The 14,890-nt window shown below is 44.3% G+C and overlaps 1 protein-coding gene across 13 annotated transcripts in view; it reads right to left on the reverse strand.

Moving 5' to 3' along the window:
• The window catches only part of BRSK2 (BR serine/threonine kinase 2), a 528,760-nt gene that overhangs the window by 166,326 nt on the left and 347,544 nt on the right, over nucleotides 1–14,890 (reverse strand). For all 13 annotated transcript variants that reach the window (XM_056850713.1, XM_056850714.1, XM_056850720.1 and 10 more), the window contains exon 3: nucleotides 557–642. In XM_056850713.1, the coding sequence (XP_056706691.1) occupies nucleotides 557–642 (86 nt within the window). The remainder of the gene's footprint in view (nucleotides 1–556; nucleotides 643–14,890) is intronic.

Genomic DNA, 14,890 nt, shown 5'->3' on the forward strand with positions numbered 1-14,890 from the left:
AACCGATCAGATTCACATTTTGAATAAGATGGCATGCAATAATGCCACCTCTTCACAAAACAGCCAGCCACATATGTTTATGTAATAATGTCACTGATAGCAAACACAGCACGAGAAGGTTATGTAAACGAACAAAAAAATATTTTGCAAGCATTGCCAAAAATGTTCCCAGTACGCAGCGAGTCATTTTAGTTCTGCTTTCGCGAAGATAATAATTTCATGACTAGTTGAATGCTTTAAGGTGAAAGTGATGTTGACTTTTTATGATAAAATGCCACAAAAATGATCAATTAGTCAACACCACCAGAAAGCAAATTCCAGCTGTGTGTATTTCTACTTAATTCAACACTTTAAAAGAAAGCCATACTTAATAACCTTAACAAAAAACAAAAAAGAATGAAGAAATGGAAAACTAAACCATTACCTATTTGAATACCTGATGTGTAGAGCCACTCATTAGTCTACACTTACACTTTAAGGGACATTCAGTGCATTTTCCCAACAACATTCCATGTTCCTTTCCCCCCATCTCCCTGTGCAAATGAATAATACCTACAAATATTTTTTATTTTCATAAACATCGTGCAGCTTTAAAACGTGGGGATGTTCTATCAACTTCAGGATGGCTATTTCCCGTTCCACCTGGAAGAGAAAAGAAAAATGGAAGGAATGATTAGAACAATGTTTCCTCTTTCATTAGGATACTTCATATATAATTCTTTAACAGTTCACCATTCTCACCTCCTATCCACCAAGTTTCCATTGACCTTCTCCCAGCCTTACTGATCACGGAGAAAACAAAGTAGGCCCCAAAATTTGCAAAATAGCTACACTTCGCAATAACAGTAACAAAATATTTATTGAACCATTTATATAACTTGCACTATCTGCTAGAAAGCTCTCAAGGTGGCTAATAAATCAATACATAAAAACATAGATTTGAGACCAGTAGCACTTTGAGACCAACATAAGGCTACTGAGAAATTTTTTTGGGGGAAAATTTAGGTTCAGGTTTATTGGCCTTCCCCCCTCCCCCGGGGAAACCAGAATGCCAAATTTCCTATAACGGTAAAGGTAGGAATTCGGCTTTAAATTCGGGATTCCCAAAAAATCCCGCCATTTAAACCCATTAAACCCATTTTGCGGATGTTCGTGGCTCCTGGGGTGGGGGCATTTTTGCAGGTAGAGGTCCCAAATTTTCAGGGTAGCTAGAAGGGAATCTCCTTGCAAGAACCCCCAAGTTTGGCAAAGACTGGGTCAGGGGGTCCGGAGTTATGCGGTTTGGAAGGGGTCACCCCCATCCTCCTCCATGTACATTGTATCTCTATGGAGGCATGGGGCGAACTTTCCCACTGTTTAAAGCCCAGCTTCTCCATCGCAAAAATCACACTAAAGCATCTGAACACAGCCACTTTGCCAATGCATTTCAATGGAGGAGGATGGGGCAACCCATTTCAGACCCCATAATTCTGGACCCCTGACCCAATCTTTACCGGACTTGAGGGTTCTTGCAAGGAGAGTCCCTTCTAGCTACCCTGAAAAGTTGGGACCTGTCCCTGCAAAAATGCCCCCCCCCCCCAGGAGCCGTGGAAAGATGTTCCCGAAAAAGCCAGATTTTTATCCGGCTTTTTGAGGAATGGCAAATTCGGCTTTGCCAACCTCCTGGATTTTGTGAATTCAGTAAACCTGAACCCGAATTTTACTGAATTTGCATTTATTTGGTATTTTTTTGGTTCAGTTTCTACCGAATCAACAGCCCTAGACCAACAAGATTTTCAGGGTTTAAGCTTCTGAGAGTCAACCCCCCTTTCATCTGATACAGTATCTACTGGACTTGAATCTAACTCTTCTTCTGCAGACCAACGTGGCTACTCTACTGAAACATAAAAGCATAAGATGCAATGCACATGAACTTCTCCAACTATTTTCTCCTAACTATCAAAGACTCAAACGTTGTTTTTGTAATTGATATGTTTAGAAATCGGTGACTGTTTGTATTTTTTGTTTGTTTGATACTTTATGTCCCCTTTGGAAGGGGACAGGGGGCTCTTGGCAGCCCTGAAATTATATTGATATACTGAGATGGGGTTGTACCTTTTTAAGAAAAATTTAAAAACAGAACCACTTGTCTTCAGGGCAGGTGGGAGGAGAGGAAGTGGTTTGACAATGACAACAATCCTATAATTGAAAAGTAGGCTGGAGGTGGGTGGAAGCGAGAGGGGACAAGCCGACAGAAACATTACGTACAAGCAAAATGATGACTCAAAATTGTCTTCCTGAAAAAGATTGAGGTAAAAGTGGTCTCACCAGGGGGGAAAAACTAGTGGAAAACAAACAAACAAACAAACAAACCAAAAATGAAAAGCACAAAAATGCATGCAGAAATCAGGAGATAAACCAAAGCAGTACGGGGCCGAACCATAGGGAAAAAAACCCATGTGGAAAAGCCCAAGATTGGATTTGCTTTAAGAATAATTTCTAAAAACCTACTTCATATTCAGGATTTCCCCCCTAGAACCAATTTCCCCATCTGCCTCTAAGTCAGCTCCTCACAAAAAGGAGCTGCTCAACTGCAGTATAGTTTGCCAAAATAAAAGTGACGGGTTGCTGTCAAGATGCAGTGCCTTTCTAATGTCCCATGACAGCTCAGGCTTTTTTGCATTCATTCTACCTATTCTCCAAGGTCAGATCAGTACAGGGAAGATGTGGCTGTGTGCTGTTTGTCCTACTGCTTAACTGCCTCCCCAGATCCAGCTAGCCCAAATGCATGGAACTGAGTGCAGACTTTAACAAATTTGATATACACCACACTGAATTTATGTGGATGCCTGGCCCCAGACAGTATGGAAGAGATTTGAACCTATGAGTTTCTTGCAGTCACAGTGTTATTTCACCAGACCAATGGATTGGATCAAAAGGGTTTTAGGAGAAGTAATAATCTGTAAAAGCACTCTTTATGTGTCATATTTCCATCCTGTCCAGGGCAGCATACATCGGATTATCTCCTTTTATCCTTTCGAATGAGGTTCTGCTGAGAAATGGTGACTTGCTCAAAGTCACCTAAGGCTGAGAAGGGATTTGAACTAGAATTGCAAGTTGCAACATCATAGCTAACACACATGCTAGGCCTAATGGAAGAGTCAGGAATAGGGTTGCCAGGTCCCTCTTCACCATTGGCAGAACGTTTTTGGGGAGGAGCCTGAGGAAGGCAGGGTTTGGGGAGGGGAGGGACTTCAATGTCATAGAGTCCAATTGCCAAAGCGGCCATTTTCTCCAGGTGAACTGATCTCTATTGGCTGGAGATCAGTTGTAATAGCAGGAGATCTCCAGCTGATACGTGGAGGTTGGCAACCCTAGTCAGGAAGATCAAATATCACCGCTAGTTAACACATGGCCCCAGTCTATACTCAAAGCAGGAGAGGGCAAATGAGCTGTGGTCATGGGCACTTTCCCATGCTATGAGCAGAACTTTTAATACGAACCAAAATGTATGCGTACAAATGCTTATGCAAAATGGTTCTGCTCATAGAATCTAGCTACTCCTTTTTATAGCAGATGGTTTACAAGAACAGAGACTACCCACGTGTACATTTATGCTCATAAACTCTGGTTCAGGTTTTATACACAGTGGGGACAGCACACATATCAGAAGCTCACTCTTACAAACCATTTTATGTGTAGCCAAAACATTTGCATGGGAACATTAAACCATAATTATAGAACCATAGGGTTGCCTGCCCCTCGCAAGAGGGTAAGGGTTGACAGATCCAGGCTGGGACACTCTTGCAAATTTGGGGATGGAGCCCGAGGAGGACAGGGACCTCCATGGATTACAATGCCACAGAGTCCACCCTCCAAAGCATCCATTTTTTTCCAGGGAAATGGATGTCTGTAGTCTGGAGGTGAAATTCAGGGGGATCTCTAGGTCCCACCTGAAGGCTGGCATTCCTACAGAACTAACTGGAACAGGCTACCTAGGGAGGTGGTTGGATCTCCTTCTTTGGAGGATTTCAAACAGAGGCTAGATGGCCATCTGTCAGCAATGCTGATTCTGTGAACTGAGACAGATCATGAGAGGGAAGGCAGGAAGGCATGAGTCAGTGCTCACCTCTTGTGACCCTTTCTTACATGTCCAAGCTAATGCCGATTGCTACTTTGGGGTCAGGAAGGAATTTTCTTCCAGGCCAGACTGGTCAGAGAGGTATTTGTGAATTTCCTGTGTTGTGCAGGGGGTTGGACTAGATGACCCTTTAGGTACCTTCCAGCTCTATGTTTCTATGTTTCTAACTGTTTGATCAGATTCCCTCTTGCTTAGCATCCATACACTGAAAGCAATAACTGAGACAAAGTGAGTTTTTCCTTCAGCAAAATCATAAATAATGATTAGCAGGTGCTTTAGGCAAGGGGATTATATGAATGATTGAAGTCCCCCTATCACCACACACTACTGGATGGTCTTTTGTTCTTTTAAAAATAAACTGTTCAGAAGTTGAGTGCTACTTTGCTGAGTAAGCAACACTCATCCAATTCTTTCAAATGAAAAAATGCTGATCATCAGCAAGGCTACCTAATTTCTTCTTTCTAATTCCCCATCATGTTTAGGGTTGCTAGGTCACTCTTCGCCACAGGCGGGAGGTTTTTGGGGTGGAGCCTGAGGAGGGTGGGGTTTTGGGGAGGGGAGGGACTTCATCGCCATAGAGTTCAATTGCCAAAGCAGCCATTTTCTCCAGGTGAACTGACCTCTATTGGCTGGAGATCAGTTGTAATAGCAGGAGATCTCCAGCCACCAGCTGGAGGTTGGCACCCCTAATCATGTTCTGAACCTTTTTCCTTTTCTGACTTGCAGGTGAACATGTGAGTATGTGCATAGTTCTTTAGAGGTTGAGCATTTTGCTCCTCCAGCAGCAGAACAGAACAGCATTCTTGATTTTATAAAAGCAAGCAGGTCATCTCTCGGGCAGCAGGGCTAGTCCCCACCCCATAGATTAAGTGTAGAAGGATAACCACATCACTCACAGTGGATCCTGACTACATTCGCTCTAAGAATAAAACTAGGGCTTTTCCTTTCTAGTCTAGCAAGGCCCTCTGCAAACCGAAGATTCATTGCTTTCGAAAAAAAACCTGTTGCTGATGGTTGTGGCAACATGTCCAGTCTAGTGAGTGATGTGTTGCTCGCACTCTGTCAGGGTACTTCTTAGTTTATGTCCAAAAGCCTAAGATGAACAGGCGTGGAAAAGCAGAGATTTATGGCTGAAGGTAGACAAAGGATTCACTTACAGTATTTTCAGATTTACTTTCAATTGCAGGAAGAAACAGATAACAAAACAAACATAGACTTGCTTCTAAGAGGTTTTTTAAAATAATATGGATTTTGCACATTAAAACCGAAGGGATATTAATACAAATTTAACTTTGGAAGAAACAAAAAGGTGGGAAGAGGAGACTGGAAACATTTTATCTTTGAAAAAAAAATCTACCATTAACACATGTATAAAACCAGAAGTAACTGGTACAGGTAGCAATGGGGGAGAAGAAGAAAAAAGGAGGGGAATAAAACCCAACCGAAAAAAGCAGTCTTTACTAGGCATCCCTGCTTTACTAGGTTGATACCTGCACACATAGTATTTGAGAGACTTATACTAACCAGTATTACAACAAGAACCTATCATACCAGATGTTTGAGTAACTGAGAATAGAATTTACAACATATGCACATGCCTGGTTGGGTTTGAACTGTTTGTATTTGTATTTATTAACGTATTTCTGTAAATGTGTGCAGGTTTACAAAGGGTTTTAATTAACCACTGAAGAAGGCCCCATAGGCCGAAACACGTTTGGTATGTGGCTATAGTTATCGACCTCAGGAAAAGCCATTGTGCTACTTTAATGCTTTTAAATCATTTTAACTTTTATCTAGCGCTTCTAATAAATTATACTTTCAGTATTTATGCATAGACTTATATATATTTCCCTTCCACCCAACCTTGGGCACCCAACAGGTAGCAATGGGCTCATGAAAAGAAGGTAGCATGCAAATGACCAGCAGGACCCAGGGCTGTCTAGAGGGACCGGCTGGGGGGTGGAATTTGGGGGGCACCAGTCAGCTGCACATACGCACATCATGTGGTGTTAAAAGAATGCATTGAAAAATATATACTCCTTAGTACAGTTCTGACTGAGGCCACTAGAGGTGCAGGGAAGACAGATCACAGCAAAGGGCAGTATGTGACTCGGCCGTCACAGCCACTGGGGGCAGGGGATCCTCCCCTTTGGGTCCCCTCCCCCTGGCCCCTTCCAGCTGGCGAAGAGGGACCCACCAACCCTAGTGAGATAGTATCCAGGGATTCTACCTGGAGGCAGGAAAGGAGAGAGGGAACAGACTAAATGAGATTTACAAACAAACTGCGATCTGTTATGTCAGTCTAGTAGCCTAACCATGGTTTCTGCAATATCTGAATGAAGGCTCCATAGAGGAGGGGCCAGGACATACCCTGACCCTTCTTCCCCTTCTCCCTTGAGATTAATTAAACATTAATTAAAACAACTTAACAGCAATTAAAACAATAACACGAAACCAACCCCCTGTCTCACTGAAAACTCCTTCACTGTTAGCAACTTGTTATCAGCTGGTACTTGTCTATCATGTACATTTTTATCGTGTGCATCCTCCAAGGAGCTCAGGGAGGTGCAGATGATTCTCCCTAGCCCATTTTATCTTCGCAACAACCATGTTAGGTAACTCAGGCTGAAAAAGAATCTCTGGAATGTGGTCAAACAGATGCCAAAGGTACATTCTTTGAGCATGCATCCATGCTGGCACTTAAATCAGAGTGGATCAGGGCAATTTTGTCTGCAAAGTAAATGGCAAATAGATCACAGTGGCTGCCATGCGGTCAGAGTCCAAGCCTCTGAGGATGTGATGTAAAAAGCCCCTGAACCACATGAAACCAATTCCCTAGGGATGTGACATAAAAGCCCCTGAACCAAATGAAACAACTCAGCAGGATGATTACGTGCCGGCATAATGGTTGATGGTGAGCTACTGCCTTTTCACTTCCACTACTGCCCCGGAATAGGCTCTGATGTAGGCTCTATGATGTATTCAGTCAGCCTCACTTTGAGTTTTCTATCAGAGAGGTGTTGTAGCTGTCATCTCTCCCCGTGCGTTTTCCAGATCCTAGACTCACATGCTACACACTGTCTCACATTTGTCTCTCTCCCTGCTTCTTCCTCTACCCTGTCACATTTTGAAAATGCCATCCTTCTTCACCACCCTAAGGTGGTGTACACGGTTCTCTGTTCCTCCTGCGGGTCCTCACAACTGGGGGTATGTGTGGGAGGTAGTTGTGAGTTTCCTGCATTGTGCAGGGGGCTGGACTAGATGACCCCGGTGGTCCCTTCCAACTGTCAGCAAAGGCTTCCTGTTGTCCCCGGATAAAACAAAATGGTTCCTCGCAGAAACTAAATGGAGTTTTAGTTCGCTCCGTTCCCCCCCCCCATTTGCACTCTGTCTCCCGCCCGGCATCTGCACCACAATGGAGACCTGCCCAAGTAATCGCTAGTATGATACCAGGTCCCGCGGAACAATACCGGGGAGCTCTGGAAGATCATCTAGCTATTGCACGCGTTAATTTCTTGTATGCGTTTTCCTAAGTCATTACCGGCAGTTAACTTCTGCATTGTTCCTTTGTATCTAAACTTAATCAACCTCATTGTATGTACCCTATATATGTACCAGTATTTCCCCATGCCTGTATTCTAGCCTTAAGTTTCTATGACTTGCTGAACTCGCTGGCTTTCTTAATAAAACTTTAAAGCTAGGGCGTGGTTGGCCGCCTTTAAACTTCACCTTAAACTGTGCTTCAGCACTGAGGGGTTCCTAGCTTCTCTGAAGCATGACCCTTTCAAATCCTCATGGCAAAAAATCTTAGATGAGAAACTGGCGTTGCTGGGCTTCTCGCAGGATATGTTATCAGATCTTGGGAAAACTGAAGCTTTTGCCAAAATTAAAAAGCGCATTAAAGAGCTCGATTATAACAGCACTACTTTTCGTGCTCGTCGCGTCTGTTCATCCCAGTAGGAATACCCCCTCCACGTGGTCTGCCTGCCTATACATATTATCTAACAACTCCTCGTCTCTGTAGAGCTTTTTGCTTGGCTAGATTGAATGCTAACCCTTCTATGGTAATGCAGGGCAGAATTCTGAATATACCATACTCAGACAGGATCTGCCCTTGCTCTTCTGGCTCTATTGACTCATTAGCCCATGCCCTTTGGGAATGCCGCTTTTACGAGGAACTTCGATCGCACTATATTTTCCCCCTTTTAATATACAAATCCAATGCCTCTATGACTGACATAATGCCTTTTTTACTAAGCGACAGGGACCCCAAGGCTACATTGTCAGTGGCAAGATTTGTCTCAGTCCTTATATCCCTCCAACACTAGATATATGCTGCTCGAGATCAATTGATCAAGGAGCTTCTAAGGGATAAAAGGAAAGGAATAAAACTTTAAACTCGCGACTACGTCTGGAGTGAAGTCCCTTATGCAAGGAACGCAACGAGGTACTGAGGTCTGACACCAACTCTGTGATTCTATGATACTATGATTCTATGAACAACCTTGTAAGGAAGGTTAGGCAGAGATAGCGTGTACCAGGTCCAAGGTCACTCAATTAGTTCCATGGCTGAGTAAATATTTGAACCCAAGTCTGCCAGGGCCTAGTCCAACAGCCATACTCGCTTCCAATACTTTCCCCCAAGAAATGGCTACCTGAAAAACCTGACAGCAGATGACAGTTACTGGTTGCTAGATTTGTGGGCCACAGATAAAAGCAAAGTCTCTTCCTCTTACAGTAGTTTCAGACAACAGAAATGGCCGGGCTGGGTGGGGGGATAGGGTTACCTGGTCCCTCTTCACCACTGGCGGGAGTTTTTTGGGGCGGAGTCTGAGGAGGGCAGGGTTTGGGGAGTGGAGGGACTTCAATGCCATAGAGTCCAATTGCCAAAGGGGCCGTTTTCTCCAGGTGAACTGATCTCTATCGGCTGGAGCTCAGTTGTAATAGCAGGAGATCTCTAGCCACTACCTGGCAGTGCCGGATTTACGTATAAGCTAAACAAGCTATAGCTTAGAGCCCCATTCTCTTGGGGCCCCCCAAAAATTTTTAAGGAAATAATAATTAATTCACTATTAATATACTTCTTCTTAATTGTATTTCAGTTCAACAACTACTTTGATAAAATACATATTTTGTTATGTGCAAATGGCTTTAGATACCTATTAAGTCCATAAATTACCATACAGCATATATTCAACACAAAAAAACAGCGACAATTTGTTGTTGACAAAGGACAGCTGGACATATAAAGGGCCCCATGACCTTCAATAGCTTAGGGCCTCATCAAACCTAAATCCGGCCCTGCTATCTGGAGGTTGGCAACCCTAGGAGAGGGGAGATAGCAACAGTTCGTAGGTTGCCCAAGGATTCTGGATGCTGTTTGTTCTTAATGACAGCCCAATTTAACTCCCCATATGACAGCCCAATTCAACTCCCCGTATGGCTGTTAGGTGGACTGCAGCGCTTGTCAGATACAGGGAGAGGCTTCTTCTGCTCCAGGCTGCAGTTCTAAACATGGCCCTCAGCTATGACCTCAGTTTTTGCAGCAGCTCCAAGCAGTCTGTACTTTGATCACCCAACGTTAAGTATAGGGTGGCCAACCTCCAGGTGGTGACTGGCGATCCCCTGGAATTATAACTGATCTCCAGGTGACAGAGATCAGTTCCCCTGGAGAAAATGGCCGCTTTGGCAATTGGACTCTATGGCATGGAAGTCCCTCCCCTCCCCAAACCCCTCCCTCCTCAGGCTCTGCCCCCAAAATCTCCAGGTATTTCCCAACCCGGAGCTGGCAACCTTACTTAAGTAGGAACCATTTAAAACAAAACATGATCAAAGTGAGTTTAAATACCGGGAACTGGCTTTTATACACATAGTCATGTATATTTTTAGCTACATACATTGATAATGTATAGATTGATTTAAGCAAAAAGTATATTTAAGTTTCAAGTGTGGAACATAAGAACATAAGAAAAGCCCTGCTGGATCAGACCAAGGTCCATCAAGTCCAGCAGTCTGTTCACACAGTGGCCAACTAGGTGCCTCTAGGAAGCCCACAAGCAAGACGACTGCAGCACCACCATCCTGCCTGTGTTCCACAGCACCTAAGATAATAGGCATGCTCCTCTGATCCTGGAGAAAATAGGTATGCATCATGACTAGTACCCATTTTAACTAGTAGCCATGAATACCCCTTCAGAATACCATCTTCAGTGTTGTATAACTTGGGTCTAAAAATTCATTTTCCTAACCAGCATGTCTGGAAATTATAGCAGAGCCAGCAGAGACAGCATTTCCATCCAGGAATTGGCCTCTGCTTTCTTTGTGACCTTCGACAAGGCAGTGATTGCTCTATGACTTACATTCCCCAATGATGACATGAGATATTTGATAAAATTGCAGCATTTATCAGCTCTGGATTGCACCTACCTGGGAACAGGGGGAAATCAGACTCAGCTAAAATTGCAAGAACAACACAAGGATAATAAATTTCACCTGCCTTTGTCTTCACTACTCTCAAATGAAATGCCTGTCTGTATTTATTATTGCCACTCTGTGTAACTGAATTAAACACTGAAAGCCCGGGATAATGACAAGATCTCTATCCAGATTGCTGCGGAAATTGATACAATGCTGCTATAGCTCTTTCCCCGTTCTATGGAAACATTACAGAGGTACCGTGTAGTAGTTCTATCTAAAGCTTAAAGTACGGACATGATTCCTAAATTATCTCTGCAGCAGCAAGTGTCTGACTAAGAACATGATTTCTCATTTCCAGGGAAACACCAGGTGCTGATATAGGTGGGATACAGCCTCTAGTAATTCACAGTGGCAATCCATATCATCAGCAAATCAGGAGTACTAGGCTGTTGAAATAAAACCCAATAGACCTTAAATATAGGGTGCAACATTGTATTCTCCCCTGACCTTTGCCAGCAGTTTGGTATCACTTTTACGCCTCCTTACTGTAGAAAACCGACACATTGCTGTCTGGCTCCAAACCAAGAAGGGCAAGAGCCCTGTAGGGCTGGCTACTTTAATGCAAATACAATTATTAAAGAGTCGGCCAAGCCTCAAACTGCTAGGCTAGAGAGATTGACTCTTAGGGCTGCCAACCTCCAGGTAATAGCAGACGATCTCCTGCTATTACAACTGATCTCCAGCAGATAGAGATCAGTTCACCTGGAGAAATTGGCCGCTTTGGCAATTGGACTCTATGGCCGCTTTGGCAATTGGGCTCTAAGTCCCTCCCCTCCCAAACCCCACCCTCCTTAGGCTCCGCCCCCAAAGTCTCCCGCCAATAGTCATGGAATGGCATTTGCATCATGTTAAAGAGATACAGTCATCTGCCACACAAACCCTGGACACCGGATTCATCTCAAGTCCCCTTTTCCTGCAGGAGACTTTTGCCCAGGTGGTGGCAGAAACAACGGACAGAGTGGTGAGAAACAACTGCAACATATCCGCAAAGACATATCACTTAGTTTGTGACCTTGCAGGGGCCGATTAGGGGTTTTTGGGATCTAAGCAGGGAGCTGATTAGCTAGCATGATGCTTCACTGACTCTGTTAATGACAGAGACCAATGCAAGGACAATATTGTCCTTGTCAGGAGTAATGTAAAATCTTCACTTAGGTCCCAACCTCTATCCCTGTCCTTACTCTGCCAGAGGGGGAACCGTTCTCTTTGGCTTTAAGCTCTTTTCACAGAGATCAGCACACAGCTCCAAATAAATACAAAGTCAATGACTCTAGAAGATCTATATATCTTTTTTTTAAATTTTTAAGATCTATATATCATGACAACAATCACTGTATTAGTTTATACACTCTTTGTACAAAAACTTTTTGTGCAGTGTAACAAGACCAATGGTAAGATGCATAAATACATTAATATAGAATGGGACAGTGAGACTCTTTGTGTCCCAACTCAAAGTGAATTCACAGAAGCACGAATGGAACCTGCAATATATTGCAGCGATAATACGGTAATCCTATAAAGTGAGCGGCTGTGAGGACAAGACAATGTTCCAGGAATTCACAAAAAGCCGCACGTCAGCTGCTGCAGAAACCAAGCAGAGAGAACCGGTGAGAGCCGACAGAGTGGTAAACTTGCAGAGAAGGGTGCGTGCGGCTGCTGGCAACCTGATAATAAATTCCAAGGGATTCATGTAAGCCGCTCTTGCATAGCTGCTCGGTGATGCAGTGGGGCGTAAATGGGAGAATTCCCGATAGCCCCGCCGGGAGTCCAGGAGGACCCGGAGCCCGGGTGGAGGAGGATGAAAACACCCTTTCCGGAATAAACTTTGCGTTTTCACTAAAATTAGCTTCTTCAGCCAACAATCAATGGCTAGTATTTGAATTCAAACGTCCTTTACCAAGGTTCATACCAATTCTGGAAAAACCCTCTCCCCTTAAATGATGCCTGCTATTCAGCCCTCCTGAAATGCCCTGGAAAAACAGGCAGGCCTTGTAGCACCTCCTGAAAATCTCAGAGGAGGCAACCCCTCTCACCTGTTCAGGGAGCCATAATGAAAAAGGCTCTGTTTGATGCCAGATGGACCACCATAAGTGGTGGGATGGCCAACAGATGGCTGCCTGATGACCACAGGGACATATGGAAGGAGATGGTCCTAGGTTGGGGCTTGGTTGTGAAGGGAATTGAAGATCATAACTCAGAAACAGACTAGCAACCAATGAAGCTCTTTCAAAATGGGCAACGTATGTTCCTGGTGGCTAGCCCTGACAGCAGTTGGGCTGCCACATTCTGGACCAGTGGTAGTTTCTGGGTCATCTTCAAGGGCAGCCCCACATAGAGTGCATCACAATAATCCAACTGTGAAGTTACAGATGCATGGATCAGCATGGCCAGGTCAGCTGAGTCTAGGTAATGAGAAAGTGGGTGTATCGGAGGCAACTGACAGAAGGCACTCCTGGCCACTATGCCAACCTGCTTTTTGAATACCTAGGCAGGATCCACAGGCACCCTAAGCTCTTAACCTGCTCTGAAAAAGCCAACATTCCTCCATGTAGGACAAGTGGATTCAGTCCCTCTAGAATATCAGCCTTCCCGACCAGCATTGTCTTGATTCAGCTTCAGTTTGTTCTGCCTTAGTCATCTGACCCCAGCCTCAAAGCACTGGTTCAGAACCACGACGGATGCATCTGGTGGCTTGGATAATGAAATATAGAGCTGGGTGACATTTGCATACTGGTGACACCCAGCCCAAAAGCTAGAGTTGCCAACCTCCAGATAGTAGCAGGAGATCTCCTGCTATTACAACTGATCTCCAGCCAATAGAGATCAGTTCACCTGGAGAAAATAGCCACTTTGGCAATTGAACTCTATGGCATTGAAGTCCCTCCCCTCCCCAAACCCCACCCTCCTCAGGCTCCACCCCAAAACCTCCCGCCGGTGGCAAAGAGGGACCTGGCAACCATACCAAAAGCTCCGGACAATCTCATTCAGTTGCTTCAAGTGGCCTCTCATGCATGGGCTCAGATTCTCATGTAAACGGTGCTGCAACTTTCCCAAACTACTTACACATGCCTTGTTTGCATGCCAGAAATCCCTAGCCCGTGAAGATATTTGGGCTGGAGTACTACCTATGATTTGTAGCATAGGTTAAATGAGGTGTGGAGCCCATGAAGAGCTGCACAGGCAAACTCTTTGCCTACCCAGTGTCACATTTAAATTTGGCCTCAGAGAGTACCTGCATTCTGCAAATTTAGTTTGGCATTCAAGAAACTGGTTTTCTTCTAACCTTCATGAATCAAGGAGCTGAGGTTGTGTGTGGGCCTCTTGCCCCTTTATAAAATGAACCATGTGAAACTTTGGTGATCAGAAGGCAGAATTATTTTCTTAGCTTTGCAGCTCTCCAGGAAAGCATGGTCATTTATGCATTGTCGCTTTAATCTCCTTTATTCCGTTTCAGCCAGGATCAAATTTTTCAGTACCTCATTCCTTGTTGGCTCAACCCTGTTTCAACACAAAATGAACCTGGCTTCCTGCTACCTTGGAGCTTTTTCTGAGCAAAAGAAAGGCTTTTTTAAAACGAGGCTTGGATTTCTCTCCCCCCTCGCTTCTTTCAGATTGCTCCGTTTTTTGTTTTTTGTTCTTAAAATGCTTTTTTATGCGGCAGTTGGGTTTGGGAGGAAGGAAATCTTTTCTCACGAGGCCAGCCAATTACAGAGCAGCATTTAAAGTGGTGGGACTTGATTTGAATTTGGGAGACTGCTTTCCTGCATTCATGCCTCCATTAGCACACAGTTTCGTCCCTGATCATTCCAGCCAATGCAAACAGATTCCCTAGGGTTGCCAATTGCCAGGTAGTAGCAGGAGATCTCCTGCTAATTCAACTGATCTCCAGCCAATAGAGATCAGATCAGCTGGAGAAAAATGGCCGCTTTGGCAATTGAACTCTACGGCATTGAAGTCCCTCTCCTCCCCAAACCCCACCCTCCTTAGGCTCCGCCCCCAAAATCTCTGGCCAGTGGCAAAGAGAGACCTGGCAACCCTATGTTTTCCCCAACCTGGGTTACTTTGATCCTGGCTGAAACGCGGAATAAAGGAGGTTAAAGCGACCATGCATAAATGACCTATGTTTAAAACATCTCAGTATAATACTGACAGAAAGAAGCACCCACACCCATAGTCGGGCCCCTTTTAATTCATCATCCATTAAAGGAAGTGTGTGCTAGCTATTGGGAAAAAACCCTGCAATACTCAGGAGGATCAGTGACATTGTTCAAGGCAAACAGCACCATCACAGAC

Source organism: Euleptes europaea, chromosome 6 (genome assembly GCF_029931775.1).
Source record: "Euleptes europaea isolate rEulEur1 chromosome 6, rEulEur1.hap1, whole genome shotgun sequence".
In the NCBI taxonomy this organism is placed as follows: domain Eukaryota; kingdom Metazoa; phylum Chordata; class Lepidosauria; order Squamata; family Sphaerodactylidae; genus Euleptes; species Euleptes europaea.